Source organism: Phalaenopsis equestris, unplaced genomic scaffold (genome assembly GCF_001263595.1).
Source record: "Phalaenopsis equestris unplaced genomic scaffold, ASM126359v1 Scaffold001173, whole genome shotgun sequence".
Lineage (NCBI taxonomy): Eukaryota > Viridiplantae > Streptophyta > Magnoliopsida > Asparagales > Orchidaceae > Phalaenopsis > Phalaenopsis equestris.
This window is the reverse complement of record NW_018165612.1, coordinates 19,095-35,634: the sequence shown is the minus strand read 5'-3', so window position 1 is coordinate 35,634 and position 16,540 is coordinate 19,095. Positions and strand designations below refer to the sequence as shown.

The 16,540-nt window shown below is 31.5% G+C and overlaps 1 protein-coding gene across 1 annotated transcript; it reads right to left on the bottom strand.

The window, feature by feature from the left end:
* Positions 1–4,792: 4,792 nt before the first annotated feature.
* LOC110033411 (40S ribosomal protein SA-like) lies at positions 4,793–14,826 on the bottom strand. The gene is given in 7 exon segments (XM_020737381.1): positions 4,793–5,060; positions 11,517–11,721; positions 11,723–11,734; positions 12,077–12,274; positions 12,356–12,618; positions 13,063–13,189; positions 14,760–14,826. Coding segments are annotated over 6 exon segments (930 nt in total). The 5' UTR covers positions 14,760–14,826; the 3' UTR covers positions 4,793–4,935.
* Between the last annotated feature and the right edge of the window lie 1,714 nt (positions 14,827–16,540).

Genomic DNA, 16,540 nt, shown 5'->3' with positions numbered 1-16,540 from the left:
GTGTTATTCTTGTGTTATTGTGTGTTATTCATGTGTTATTGTGTTATTATAACACCAAGAATATTCCCAGGATACAATAACACATGAATAACACACAATAACACATGAATAACACGGGGAGGAATATTCCCTGTGTTACTGCGCCGTTTTTTTTTCTGCGTCGCGCGGGATATCGTGACGTGATTTCATTGGGTACGCACGTTCCTTTACGTGCGTAGTACTGATGTAATATTTTTTCTTCATTTATGGGGCATCTCAAGTCTAATTCTAAGATTTATAAAATTCACAACCTTTATATCATATCAAAAATATCATTTTTAATCTTATTATTATGATATAAAGGTAAAAAATGAGCGGAGTGAAGAAGGCTTGGCTTAGTTCGGCCCATTCATTTTTTTTTTTTTTTTTTTTGTTTAGAAAATAGGAGCTCCTTAACCATGTTTGGCCAGCACTTTAAACTTTCTGGCTTTGAATTAATTTGTTGCTATATTTGATTTTTTTACTTGTTATTTTTAGTTGGAAGAGTAGTTTAACGACTGAATAAATAAGATAAAAATTTTAAGAAATAATTAATATTTTATATAAAATTATTAACAAAATTTTTTATAAATATAAATAAATAAGCAATTTAAGTAAAATTCAAATTAGTATCGAAGTTGTAAATTTTATTTTTAAATCAAATGATATGAATATGTACTAGCAAATTAATTTAAGAAAGAAAGGAAATAAGAAGAAAGTATTTTAAATTAATATGCTTATTAATATTAGATGATAATATATTATTAATAAATAATTAATTAAATAAATCTTAGTAAATTAAATTTTATGTAAATGTTATAAAATGTAATTATAGATTAATTAACAGACTAATTATTAAGTAACATATCAATTTGTTTATGAATATAAATAAATGAGTTAAATTATATTTATATTTGATTTATTTAAGTAAATTTTTAAGAAAAATATTCAAATTCATTTATTTATTAATTTAATCAAATTTGCTGTAGTGTTAATAAGCCTAATTCAAGTAGCTCATTTACAGCTCTACAATCCAAGGCCAAATTAAAGTTGAAATTTAATTCTTCCACAAATAAAAATCACGTTAAAAAAAAAACTCATCCAAAACAGACCACCAAGCATCTCCACCAACAAAACCAGAAGAAAACATAATCAAAAGATGCAGACTCCCATTCCTCAAAATCTCTTCATTTGCGCGCATGCTTCTGCTCAAAAGCGCCAACTTCGGACGGAAAGCGAAAGCCTTGACACCAAAAAGCTTCTCCTTTTCATCCACCTCCGCCGCCCGTCCTTAAACTCTTGGAAATCAGCTTCGAAGTCATCATGAAACTCCTCCACAATGTTTTCACACAGCTGCTACAAACAGACAGTCAGCTTTCACACAACAGCTTTCCCGCAGCAGCTTTCTGTGGCAGTGCAACGGCAGCTGAAAAGCTAAAAAGCTGCAGCTGCGCCAAACAGACCCGAAGTCGGAAATCATCGCTCCACCGAACTTAACGTAAAGGGCCATGAAAAAAAATCTCACCTTTCCAATCAATACAAAGATATATATCACTTAATTCCTATGTATTTACACGTCGAACACCTAAATGTCAACAAAAGAAGCCTTAAAATTATTAATTTTATTTAAATATTAACATAATTAATCAATAATAGATAAGATTTTATTTTAAACTGAATCGTACCTATTTTGTTTGGCCTCGGTTCAATTTAACGGATGATCACATTCAAACTTTGTACAATCAAATCAAAAAATAGTTTACATTCAAGCATTTCAGTTAGATCCAAGTTTTAGTGACGACAACATAAAAAGGGAGAATTGCATACAAACCACCCAATTCCAAGGTATTTATGTCATCTTACCATGCATGAAAATAAAGTTTGAATGTGATCACAACACTCCAAGGATTCATTCAGACAGATTGTGGATTGAAATATTGGGGAAGCAACCTAAGCAAATCAAAATATATTCAACCATAAATAACATCATCTATTGTAGCTTCTGACTCTAAAAACCAAAAATTTCGAATGCGAAGAAATTGCCATCGTAGTTGCTACCTCTAAACACGAAAGATCGTCATAATCACAACACCACATAGTTATTCAGACAAATGATAGATTGAAATGCTGGGAAACAGCTCTCAAATTAAATATATTCAGCCATAACATCTTCCATTGTAGTTGTTGTCTGTAAAAACAAAAATATTAAATGTGGAGAAACATGCGATAGAACAAAAAGTCACTAATGAAACACATCTTCATGTTCCATGAAGTTAGGGATGCACATATTGATAAATTATTGCATAAGTATGAACTTCTTCATATGAAACCTGAAGAAAATATTTCAAACATGCATACATGTTTCTTAATAAATGTGTTACACATTTTAGTTTGAACTTATAAAAATTAAGATCATGTGCATAAAATTTTAAGATGTTTATCTAAAGATTGGGATGCAGTAAAGCTAGGGATTTAAGTATATATTCAATTGATCAATTTTTTTACTATTTAATAGCTCGTGAACAAAATATAGTTACAAGGGATTTCAGGAATGACATAAAGAAGAAAGATAAAGACAAATGCATAGCTTTAGGGTCTGTTTGGGGCAGCTGCAACTTATTGAATAATCTGCTGATAAGCTGATTAAAAATAATCTGTTGATAAGTTATATGCGATGACTACTACAAATTTTTATTTTTTTGGAAAAGCTAGACCTCAGCCAGAAAGCTGTCACCTCACCTAGACAGGTGCAGTATGAAAACGATGTTTTCAGCGTTTTGAAAACACATAAGCTACCAAAATTCAGTTTACCCAAACAGGTCAGGTGCGTTTTCAAAACGTCACTGCACCAAATAAGCTGCCCCAAACGGACCCTTAATGTCTACAAAAGCTGATGAGACAGATTCAGGAGTCAGTAAATTAGAGGCTAGAGAGGAGATTAAGAAAAAAATGATTATGCTCTTAAGAAGATTCAACAATTTGATGAAGAAGAAAAAGCAAAGTCAAAGACAACCAAAGTAGGTAAATAAAAATTGTAAGGATAAAACTAAAATTTCTAATAAAGGTACAAAAGATAAAGGTAGAGTGATATGCTATAATGGTAAGATGCCGAGAAACATCAAATGTGATTGTCTGACCTATACGGGAGAAAAGAAAGAGTTAAGGAGAGAGATAGAAAGAAAAACAAAGAAGAAAGTGATAAAGGCTATTTGGATGAATATAGATAGGGAGACCAGCTCCAATGAGTTAAGAGGAGGAAGCAAATCCCTATCTTATATAGGATCATGGAGATAACTCAACAGACATCCAAGAGTACGTAAACGATAATGGTTTATCTTATGAAAAGTTGGATGATGCATTCAATGAGCTACATCGTGAGTACAAAAAAATTAAGAAAAAAAACAACTTAAGTAAGAAAAAGATTTCGTGCATTTAGATACCCAATATAATAAATTAAAAGTTAAATATGAATCACTCAAGAAAAATAATATTTTTTATAAAAATTTGTCATGTGATCATTCTGCATTGATTTCAAAAATTAGAATTTGAAAATAATTTGGGTACATATCTTTTGATTGTAATGCAATGCGTGCACATCATATTCAAATTCGTCATATATATGGATAGTTAAAGACATAAAATATACACAACCATCCATCCAAAATGATCATGATTTTAATCCTTTTATTGAAATGGGGCCCAAACATATCCTTTAATCTAATCCTTTTCTTAAATTAACTAACTGATTTAATTTTTGCAGGCATGTCTCTAAAATAAATCAAGAGACATTTGATATTTAGATAGCGTATTGTCACCTCCCAAAAGAGCCCTTATGGGTGGTGGGCAGCCCAGGACTTAAATACTTCTTTTCGGCCCTACACCTAGTTGATTTGGGACTATTTGCTCGTGACATTTCAATCACGTGACGCCCTCGTCACGGATCGGCTCCACCGAGGGTCCCACTGAACCATGGAGAGTCCACACACCTGGAAGACATAATCTGCTCTGATACCACTCGTCACCTCCCACAAGCGCTCTTCGGGGTGGTGGGCAGCCCAGTACTTAAAAACTGTTTTTCGTACCTAGCCGATATAGGACTATTTGTCCGTGACAGTATGTTCAAGATTCCTTTCTTCAACCTTGATATGAACATCATTTAACAAATAATCCTACTCTTGAAAATAAATATATAAATTAATGACCTTTTCCTTCAAACTGTTCAACGAAGCTATTCATTCATAATCTTTTATTTCAGAGTGGCTCGCACGCGCAAATTTCATAATTATTTAGTTGGAAAATAGGACAGTTCATCAATGCAAATATAAGTTTATGTTTGACAAATCATAAGAAAATAGTTAAATTTGATAAATAATATTAAGATTACATTATTCAAATTGAGGGATCCATGATTTTACTTCTAATAATGCTTGCAAGAAATTAAAATCAAATTATTTTGATCAAAGTTTCAACAAAACAGGCCTCAAAATTATCAATTTTATTTAAACATTAACATAATTAATAAATAACAAATAAAATTTTATATTAAACTGAATCATGCCTATTTTGTTTGTCCTCGGGTTCTATTTAACTGAAGTTCACATTCAAACTTTGTACAATCAAATCAAAATTTTCGAATGTGAAGAAATTTTCATTGTTGTTTCTGCCTCTAAACACCAAAAATCATCATAATCACAACAACACAGATTCATTCAGACAGATGACAGATTGAAATGCTGGGGAAACAACTCTATCAAATTAAATATATTCCCACTGTAGTTTTTGTCTCTAAAAATAAAAAAAAATTCAAATGTGGAGAAACATTCAATAAAAAAAGTCACTAATGAAACATCATCCTGTTCTATGATGATTCATAAATCAAGCAAATTTGATAAAACTAGACTAAAACATCAAAATTTATTAATCCCAGCCAGTGGAAGGGACTGAAACTACTTCCCAGCCAGCGAGAGGCGCAGGCGCAGCAGCAACAGGAGGCAAATCATTGTCTGCATTTGGAGCCGCGGCTCCATCCCATTCAGCAGTTGCTACAAAAGTTGAAAAATTAAAATGGTGAAACAAGCATTTAATCATTTGGAAAACATGTGAGTGCAGAACATAGATTTAACAAAAATTTAGCAAGTTGCACTTTATATCCACAATTCATGAGAAGTTCATAGCCAAAAGGAATACCTAATTTAATTTCAATTTTGTTATCAAAGATTCACAGTAAAGCATGTGCAAAAGTAAGCCCCTTCAATTTAGAATGAGGAAATCAACCGCAACCGGCATTGGTTTGGCAAAGGAGAGGCAGAGGAATGGTGTTTCACAGTAAAAATTTTAGACAATCTATTAAGAAAGTTGACATTAAAAATTACGGGCATTTACTTAAATTCCACACAATTCTTTATGTACATGTTTAACATCTAAACTTTAATATTTACATAAATGCCACTCAAATCTTTAAAATTACATAAAAAATACCAATATCATTAACTTTTTAAAAGTGAAATACAGAGTTTTATGCATGCTTTAACCTTAATATTTAACACCAAAATGTTAAATATCAAACTTTAGACGTTTAAATACATGAGAATTTGTGTAGTATGTATGTAAATTTCCCAAGAAATTTGGAAGATCCAACATTCAATTGCTCATTATACTAGTGAAGCTGGTTTGTGAGGGTCTAAATCATATTTTTGATAAATCTGATCTTCCTGTGGGTTTATTTTCCAAAGTTGCTAATAATATGAAATGAAATATTGCCACAGAATAAGCAAACTTACAAGAGTTTTCCTCGAATAACTAGTATGGCAATCTAGTTAAGTCGTCGGACCATTAAAATATAAAAAGCTAAAATTGTTGTATTCTTTTATTTATTAATGGTTTCTTTGTTTCGGAGCTTATTTGTATGATTTTCAGTCTATAAAACTAATTACGTCAAGATATGTATATCAATATAATGTTATATTTTTTTGAGACGATAATCCAATTCATTTCTTTATAGTAAATTTTGGGTATACAGAAATTATACCCCATGACAAAAGAACAGGGAGACCCGTATTCTTGTTGACTAACTCAATAGTTTATCAAGTAATAAAATTAGCTTTTTTCTGCAAGTGGTAAGGGTGTAGATAAAAATAAAAGAATCAAGAAAATGTAAATGACAAAATTAAGATTAAAAGTTCACATTCTTTACAACAACCCCAACTATTTAGAGGCGTGGGTAGCAAGGAGGGAAGGGGCTTCTTCAATCTTGAATATAATAGCTTCATCACAAGAGGGATACTCCTATTTTAAATCCTCTTTTCAAGCTTCTTTTACCTGCATTGACAGCTATTCACCTGAGTTAGCTACATGCTTCCATACATACATACAACAACAAGCCTTTGTCCCACTAAGCGAGGCGGCCAGCTAAATGATTCCTTTTTTCCATTGTGTCCTATTGAGTGTCACATTTTCATTTAATTCTAACAAATTAAGATCATTTTTGTACATGTCCAAGTCTTATCAGGTCTACCCCTACATTTCGTAACATAAGTCAAATTTATAACATCTACACTCATCACATAACAAGGCATCAGATGGTCGATGTTTAAGATGACCAAACCATCTACTGCGACTCAAATATTATCTGTCACTAGAGCTACTCCAACCTTTGACAAATATATTCGTTTCACATTTTTTCTCTAAGTGTAAAGTCACCAATCCACTTGAGCATTCTAATCACAGCAACGATCAACATAATTTTATGTTTCTCTTTTACAGGCCAACATTCTACACCATAAAACATTAATAAAATTTTCCTTTATCTAATAAAATTTTCCTTTAAATCTAAGCGGTACTTTTCTATCATACAATAGGACTGATGCATTCCTCCACTTGAACCATCCAACTTGAATTTTACTAATAAAATCCCTACCTATACAACCATCACTTTAAAGTCACAACATCTCATCATTTTTTAAAATATTTCTTGGCTACAACTCCAATACTGTTATGTCAGTATATGAGAAAGATTGAAAAAAACTAAAGAATAAGTTAAAATAAATAAGCAGAATCAAACTTATGAAAATTAAAATTAAATATTACAATAGATGGTTGCCACTACACATTATCTGCATATTATGCTAATTCTAAATGAAAATTACAAAATATTTTCTTAGATATTCATATTTGTTGCCTACACATATAGCATCTAAAATTATTGATATAATATATAAAACCTTTGTTATTGGGGCATTGAGAACAAGGCTTTCAATAGATCATAAGAAAATGTTTCCAGAGATGAAAAAGCAATCAAATTTTAAAGTCAGCTTCGGAATGAAGTTTTTTCTTTTTTGAGGCAAGCATTTTCATATGCATTTTAGTGCATGTGTCCTAAACTTGATGAAATATGGGATTTAGTACTGAGTCTATAGTTGATAAGATTCATATCATTAGTTTTGTAAATACATCCAAGACAAAGTTGATGAGATTTATAGGTCTGGTTCGCCGATGACCATCACCCACGAGAAAGCATGTTATACATATTCCTCTACTTGTTGGAACTTTACTTTTCGTAGATCAGTTATTTCCATGCAAATAATAAAAAAATTAATGGTAAAAGAGAGGTAGCACATCACAACTTTCCTAGAAAGAAAGAATGAAAAAACAATAAAATATGTGGCATTTTGGATTTAGTTAATGAAGTAGCTAATATTATTTCAAAAAAAGTACTCAACATCTACATTATATTTCACAAAAAAAAAAGGGATTGCAGTTGTAAGAGCAACTTTTACCAAATACTTTACCATAGAGATAACTAAAACGATGAAAATTTTTTTATAAGAACATGGTGTAAATTTCAACTTTGTTATGAATCTAAGAATGAAACTTCTATGCTTAACTTTGCATGTCCAATGATTAAAATTTAAATGTCGGTACTAGACAACTTTATACATACAAATTTTGCTAAAAGAGCTATATGAATAGCTTGTATTTTGAACCATAGATTAAAATGTGTGGCAGAGTTTGAATCTCCTGTGCAAGCAATAGTACAGTGGCTAGACAAAACGGTGAATAGAGAAATACAATGATTGGCATAATTTCACATGTAATAAATAAAACAAGTAAAAGGAATATAGAATACATCAAGAATAAATATTTTCTTGAGTTTCCTATGCTGCTTTGTGGAGAGAATTACCAAATATTTGCTCTCATGTTTTTTTTAATGTAAATTTTCAATATTCATACCAAATGAAGGATTACAAGAAATGAACAGAATACATCATACGAGAGTAGGAAATTTAACAAAATTGGAATCTACCACATCACATTAAACAAAAAAGGTAATATGAATACACAAAAATATAACTTAGCAAAACACAACAATCTCCAAACATTGAATCATAAGAAGCTCTGCAGAGTGCATAATATATCATAAAAAAAGCAGCTATCATTCCAAGTCATCCTAAACATAATACTGGTTTGTGTATTCATCTGCTACCTTGTTGATGTTGATGTTGATGTTTGTACTTGTTACCTTTTTGTTTCATGTGATATGGTAAATTCCAGTTGTGTTAAATTACCAACTCTTGTATGATATACTTTGTTCATTTCCTGTACTCATTCATTTTGTATGAATATTGAAAGTTTACATTAAAACAAAAAAAGTGAGAGCAAATATTTTGTAATTCCCTCGACAAAGTAGTAAAGGAAACTCAAGAAAGAATTTTGGAGTTTTATGGCTCAATTATGTTGCTTTTTGGGTTTGATTTCTATTTCTTTTTGACCTGCATGATATTTCTTGGCTTAAAACTCTTTCAGATGATATTGTCCAGCCAAAGAAGGAGGATGAGGAAGAGAGGACATAATTTTTATTTCTCTGAAATCCTATTGTGTTGACTTGCTCTCCATCGTCAATCTTCTCCTCATCCTCCTCCATGGGTTGGATAATATCCTCCATATATATGAGGAAGCAAGCAAAGCAATATCATGCAGATCAAGCAGAGATTGAAATCAAACCCAAAAAGCAACATAACAAAACCAGAAACAAGAACAACAACAACAACAAAGCTTTAATCCCACTACGTGGAGTCGGCTACATGAATCCTTTTTCTCCATTGTGTCCTATTTAGCATCATATGTTCATTTAGTTCTGATAAATTAAGATCATTTTTTATACAATAAGCCCAAGTCTTCCAAGATCTACCTCAAACTTTCTTAACATAAGTCGAAACTAAACCATAAAGCTCCTAAATTCAATGCTCATATCAAATAAAGGATTACAGGAAATGAACAGAGTATATATCATACGAGAGCTGGGAATTTAACACAATTGGAATCTACCATATTACATGAAACAAAAAAAAAATAACAAGTCTAAAAATTAACATTAACAAGCTAGCACATAAATACACAAAAATATAGCATAGCAAAACATAACAATCTCCAAACATATTAATCACAAGATGCTCCACAGAGTGCATAATATAACATGAGAAATAGAGTTATCAGTCCACATCATCCCAAACATAACATGCAAATTCACGAGTCTACACAGTAGAATTACAGACCAGAGAAAAATAAAATTCTAGAAATCATTAACATAACACATCCTCTCTACCGTTACTCTCTTCCTCATCCTCCTCCATAGGCTGGACAATATCGTTATAAAGCCTAAATGGTGGATCCACTAGAAATTGCATAGGATCAAGATCGATATTTCATTGCTCCCTTTGATGATTTTTTCACCAACAATTTAATATATAACATTTGCGTGCATTATCTTTATCATCTATCACATAGCTTGGCAAAACATAATAATCTCCAAACATGACCAATCACAAGATGCTCCACAGAGTGCATGATATAACATAAAAAATAAAGTTATCGGTCCACAACATCTCAAACATAACATGCAAATCCACAAGTCAGCACAGTAGGATCACAGTCCAGAGAAACAAAAAACTAGAAATCGTTAACATAACACATCCTCTCTACCGTCCTAGAAAAAATTGTTACAAAGCTCAAATGGTAGAGCCACTGAAAATTGCACAGGATCAAGATTGAAATTTAATTGCTCCCTTCGATGACCTTTGCACTAATGTTCAAAGAGTTCAAAACCTTCTAGATAGATATGAGTGGCATATTGTCATTTTGAAAAATATTTTACATAAATAATAACTTAAGCATATAATTATATAATTTTGTAAATCAAAATAAACTTAAAAAATTCAGTGAATCTAAATAAAACAAAATGCGACTCAAATTCACTGAATATAACGTAATTATTTTCTTTATAATTAATCAATTATTTAAACTTAACAAAATTTGAAATTTTAAAAAAATAATGTGAAATATATGAAATCAAATAAATTATCCGACATAAAAATCTCAAACAAGAATATTCAAGATATTATAAGTTAGCCAAAAAGAAGTTTATTCAACCAAATGAGTGGCAACCTATAAAGAAAGAATAGGCAAGATCTACCATATCAAATGAAACAGAAAATGTAACAAGTCAAAGCATTAACATCAACAAGCTAGCACATGAATACAGACAAATATAGCCTAGCAATACACTAACAATCTTCAAACACGACAAATCACAAGATGCTTCATGGAGTGCATAATATAACATAAAAAATAGAATTATCAGTCCACATAATCCAAACATAACATGCAAATCCACAAGTCAACACAGTAGAATAACATTCCAGAGAAACAAAAATCTATAAATCACTAACATAACACAACCTCTCCATTGTCACTCTCTTCCCCCTCCTCCTCCATATGTTGGATAATATTGTTAAAAAGCTCAAATGGTAGACCCACTGCAAATTGTACCGAATCGAAACCGATATTTCTTTGGTCCCTTCGATGATCTTTGCACTAATGTTCAAAGAGTTCTAAACTTTTAGGTAGCTATGAGGAGTGGCAATATTGTCATTTTGAAAAATCTTTTACATAAATAATAGCTTAATCAATATAAATTATATAATCTTATAAATCAAAATACAACTTAAAAAATTCAGTGAATCTAACTAAAATAAAATGCTACTCAAATTCACTAAATATAACATAAGTATTCTCTTTATAGTTAATCAATCACTTAAACTTAACAAAATTTGAAAATTTAAACAATAGCGTGAAATATATGAAATCAAATAAATTAGCCCACATAAAATATCACAAAAGAATATTCAAGATATTATAAATTAGCCAAAAGAAGTTGATTCAACCAAATGAGTCACAACCTATAAAGAAAGAATAGGTCGGAATGAAATTCAGTGAAAAATGGAGCAAATGGGCCCTAGAGGAAATGCACGGATAGGCCATCTCAAAAGAACATAGTTGTTACATGATGCATATTTAGGTATGAACTAACTATAATTACACTTATCTCTCATGGCAAATTGGAAGATATAAGAATAGGTCCATTCCTTGTTTTCTTTTAAAGGTATCAAGCAATCAAAGCTGATTTATTTTTAAAAATATTAGAGAATAGTTGATATTCAAACCTTGAGGAGAAGCCCATTCGGAACCACCAACTTGTGCAACCAAGCCAGGCGTGGCTCCCACATCAGGAGTAGCATTTGCAAAATCGGTAGGCCATTGTTCAGAAGGTAAAATGCCACCATATTCAGCTATAGCAGCATACTCAGGGGCAACAGGAGCCTCCCCTTCTTCCTGCTGCTCCTTGGCTTCCTCAGGATCTCTGTGGAAAGAAGAGATCAACCTGAAAGAAGAGATCAACCTATGCACACCATTGATAAAATTTAATTAGTAACTAACATCCAAATCATAGAACATGTCACCAGATATATCAAAGCATCCTTGAAAAGCAAGTTATTTACTGATATCATTAAAAATTATAACATTAAACAACAAATAAACAACAAAAATCACATCTTGGAATCAATTACATGATTATTGCTGCAAAGATGAGCAATAGAAACAAAAAAAAAACAAAAAATTTAGTCAAACAAACATAGATAAAGTCATTAATGGATAAATAAATATGAACATTTAAACTTTTCAAAAAAAAAAAAAAAACAGAAAACAAAATCTGAAAACTTACCATAACATCCCACTTGTGACCCGGAGCAATGGAATTCCTCATTTGAAGGACCATCCTTGCCAGCAACCAGAAGAGACAACCTATACTGTGCTTTCCCTTGTTATTAGCAGGAATTCCAATGTCAACAAAGCGCATTGGTGAATCAGTATCACAGAAGGCAATCGTTGGAATGTTTCCAAGAGCAGATTCCTTAATTGGCTGTGCAATATAATCATACAGAACAACTAAGCTAACATTTTAACAAAGCAACCCTATGTAACAAACAGAGATAAAACATGCCTGGTGATCAGTTCTTGGATCAGTCAGAATAAGCAAACGGGGCTCACTAAAGGATGTTTGGAGCTGGTTAGTAAAGGTTCCAGGGGTGTGCCTCCCAGCAATAGGGTGAGCACCAGTATACTGCGCAAACTTCAAGACAGCTCTTTGACCATAAGGTCTAGCAGATTGAACGATTATGTCCTGGGGGTTCTCAATGGCAACAATTACTCTAGCCGCAAGTTGTATCTTTTCCCAAGTTTTTCCAAGATTAATTATGTATATCCCTAAATTTTATGGTAAAAATAGATGTCAGAATAATAATGTCAGTATATAAAGTTAAACTCACAAATAATTTAACTATGCAGGTATGATAAAGATAATGACAGGTGAAAGCCACATACACCGATTCATAGATCGATAACCCAATACCATATAAGTTAAAAAGAGTATCTACAAAATTTATTCAGAATAAAAATGGCACCAAATGGCCAATAGGATCCAATATGACACCAAAACTACTGCCATACAATCAACAAGATGCTCTATAAACAAATCATCAAATTTGAGACAGAATAAATCGGCCCTGGGGTATCAAAAATTATGCACAAAGTAAGAAAAAAAATCAATTAAATGGAACCGAAACATAGATACAGGATCGTTCCAGAATTCAGAGTTCAACTTCTGAGAAATGGATACAACCGCAGAAAGAGCGGGGATTGCGAGCTTACCGTCACTCCTTCGCTTGTATACATAGCGCTCCATCTGGTAGTCGCAATTTTTGGTTCCAAGGTGCACGTGGGCAGCCAACATCATTTGAATGTCCTGCTCCTTCTGAGAGAGAATCCTCGTCGCCATATCTGAAGAACTTGAGCTGACGTTAGGGTTAGGAGAACTGTGAATGGCGCGCCTCAGATTTACGAAAGAACATGGCTTTTATAGTCGAATTCTAGAGCCCTAATTATTGGTGAAAAACTTTGAAACAGGCCTCTCAACAATTCCTTCAGAAGTTTGTGTTCCACTCGTTCACTGAGTTAGAGTCTTTGTGCTCCGCTCATTTTAACTAAAAAAAAATAAAAATTTATAATCAATCAAAAGTATTAATTAAAAAAATAGAATAGTAATTATAAAATTAGATTTAAATTATGTTTTAATATAACAATAATTTTTAAATCTTGTCTCAACTCTAAACATCTTATGGCTACGTGATTAGGGTTGTCAAAATGACTCTTTGTTCATGACCAGTTAGTGTTCGGCTTGCTAAGCAAATGAGTCAAATACGAACACACTTTTTTTGTTAGAAACATAAATGAGCCGAACACGAGCGAGTCTTGTTTACACCCCTACTTAAAATGAACAATTCTCATGCATACCACACAATTTTATATTTACACAACTAAGACTTTACTTTCATATTTATAAAAATAACACGACTCTTTGATATTATTATTGGGTGCATACCACACAATTTTATATATTTACATATTTAACACTTTAATTTCATATTTATAAATATAAAACTACACTTTAATATCATTATTGTGTCTCGAAACATTCTCTGCAGAGTAATAAAGTAGTATTGTATGAAAAATTCGACACACAAATAAATAATAAAAAAGTCATATGCTGACTCACCACGATTTTACGTGAGAAATCCGAGAAAGAAAAAATTGGGGGATCTAATCCAGTCAAACGTACATGTAGGGGTGTAATTGAGAAGAGGTCGAGTGAGTTCAAGGCTTGTTCATGTTCAACTCCTTCGAACTATTTATTGTTCGAATTCAGCTTCTTTGAATTTTTTGTTCATGTTTGACATGTTCAAAATAGCTCATGATGGCATATTGATGCTCAGTCTAAACTTATTTATTCGAATTTGCACGTGTTCGACTCATTTAAATATTTAAAGAGCAAGCTCAAATTTAAACTCTAATAAATAAAAAAACTTATGTAAATATTGACAAGCCACTTTGGATTTATGGAGCTTCTCAGTTCAGCTAGTTTCCAAAAGTCTGATATGGGACTAAAATAAATATTTTCTCGACTATGGGATAGAAAGACTAGTGATATTTACTTCTATACCATCCTAGGAGTTTTTTTTTTTGGGATATTTACATAGCTACCACCCAAATTCTATGTATTCATATAGACAACCCCTAAACATATATATTTTATAATTATATCACCCAAATAATATCAGTAATATATATGCAGTGTCGAGCAAGAGGGAGACGATGGGAGAGATCAAGGGAGAAAATTATCGTAACTTAGACGAGGAGAGAGAAAAAATTGCAGGAGAATGTTATATTTTTATTTATGACTCACATTTATTTTAATAACTTATGAGATTTATTTTTGATAACTTAAGTTATTTATTTTCTTAACTCATAATCTTTGTCATAACTTATGACAACTTATGATATTTATTTTTGTCTGAATGGAGCTGAAATTAGGGTTAGGAGAATTGTGAATGGCGCGCCCCGGATTTACGGAAGAGCATGGCTTTTATAGTCGAATTCTAGACCCATGAAATACTTTAAAATGAGGCTCTCAACAATTCGTTAAGAAGTTCATGCTCGATTCGTTCGCTAAGTTAAGAGTCTAACACGAACAAAAGTTTGTTCATTCATGTTCGGTTCGTTTCAACTAAAAGAACACAAAGATTTATAATCAATCAAAAATATTATTTAAAAAAATAGAATAGAAATTATAAAATTAGATTTAAATTATGTTTTAATATAAACAATAATTTTTAAATCTTGCCCCAACTCTTAACATCTTATCGCTACGTGATTAGGGTTGTCAAAATGACTCTTTGTTCATGACCAACTAGTGCTCGACTTGCTGAACAAACGAGCCAAACATGAACACCACTTTTTGTGTTAGAAATATAAATGAACCGAACACGAGCGAGCCTCGTTTACGCTCTTACTTAAAATGAGCAATTTGCATGCATACCACACAATTTTATTTTTACACGTCTAAGACTTTACTTTCATATTTATAAAAATAAAACGACTCTTTGATATTATTATTGGGTGCATACCACACAGTTTTATATATTTACATGTTTAACGCTTTACTTTTATATTTATAAATATAAAACTTTGATATCATTATTGTGTCTCGAAACATTCTCTGCAGAGTAATAAAGTAGAATTGCATGAAAAATTCAGCACACAAACAAATAAGAAAAAAGTAACATGCTGACTCACCACAATTTTATGTGAGAAATCCGAGAGAAAGAAAAAATCATGGGATTTAGTCCACTCGAACGTACATGTAGGGGGGTGGATCTAGTCCACTCGAACGTACATGTAGGGGTGTAAATGAGCAAAACTCAAGTGAGTTGACGGCTTGTTCATGTTCAACTCCTTCGAATTATTTATTGTTTGAATTCAGCTCCTTCAAATTTTTTGTTCATGTTTGACATTTTCAAAATAGCTCGTGATGGCATATTAATGCTCAACTCAATCTAAACTTATTCAAATTGGCAAGTGTTCGACTCATTTAAATATTTAAAGAGCAAGCTCAAATTTAAACTCTAATAAATAAAAAAAAAACTTATGTTAATGTTTACAAGCCACTTTGGATTTATGGAGCTTCTCAGTTCAGCTAGTTTCCAAAAGTCTGATATGGGACTAAAATAAATATTTTCTCGACTATGGGATAGAAAGACTAGTGATATTTACTTCTATACCATCCTAGGAGTTTTTTTTTTTGGGATATTTACATAGCTACCACCCAAATTCTATGTATTCATATATATATAACACCTAAACTTATATATTTTATAATTATATCACCCAAATAATTTCAGTGATATATATGCACTGTCGAGCAAGAGGGAGACAACGGGAGATTAAGGGAGAAAATTATCGTAACTCAGTCGAGGAGAGAGAAGAAATTGCTGGAGAATATTATATTTTTATTTATGATTCACATTTATTTTAATAACTTATGAGATTTATTTTTGATAACTTAAGTTATTTATTTTCTTAACTCATAACTTTTGTCATAACTTATGACAACGTATGATATTTATTTTTGTAACTCATATAACTCCTAAGATAAATAAATGTTACTAACTTATGTCATTGATTTTAATAATTATAATCAATTAATTTATTAAATTATCATAAATCCTATTGGTTGGTAACCTACTTGATGGATGATGGTTAAATAGAGCATGAATTTGAAAATATGTCATCT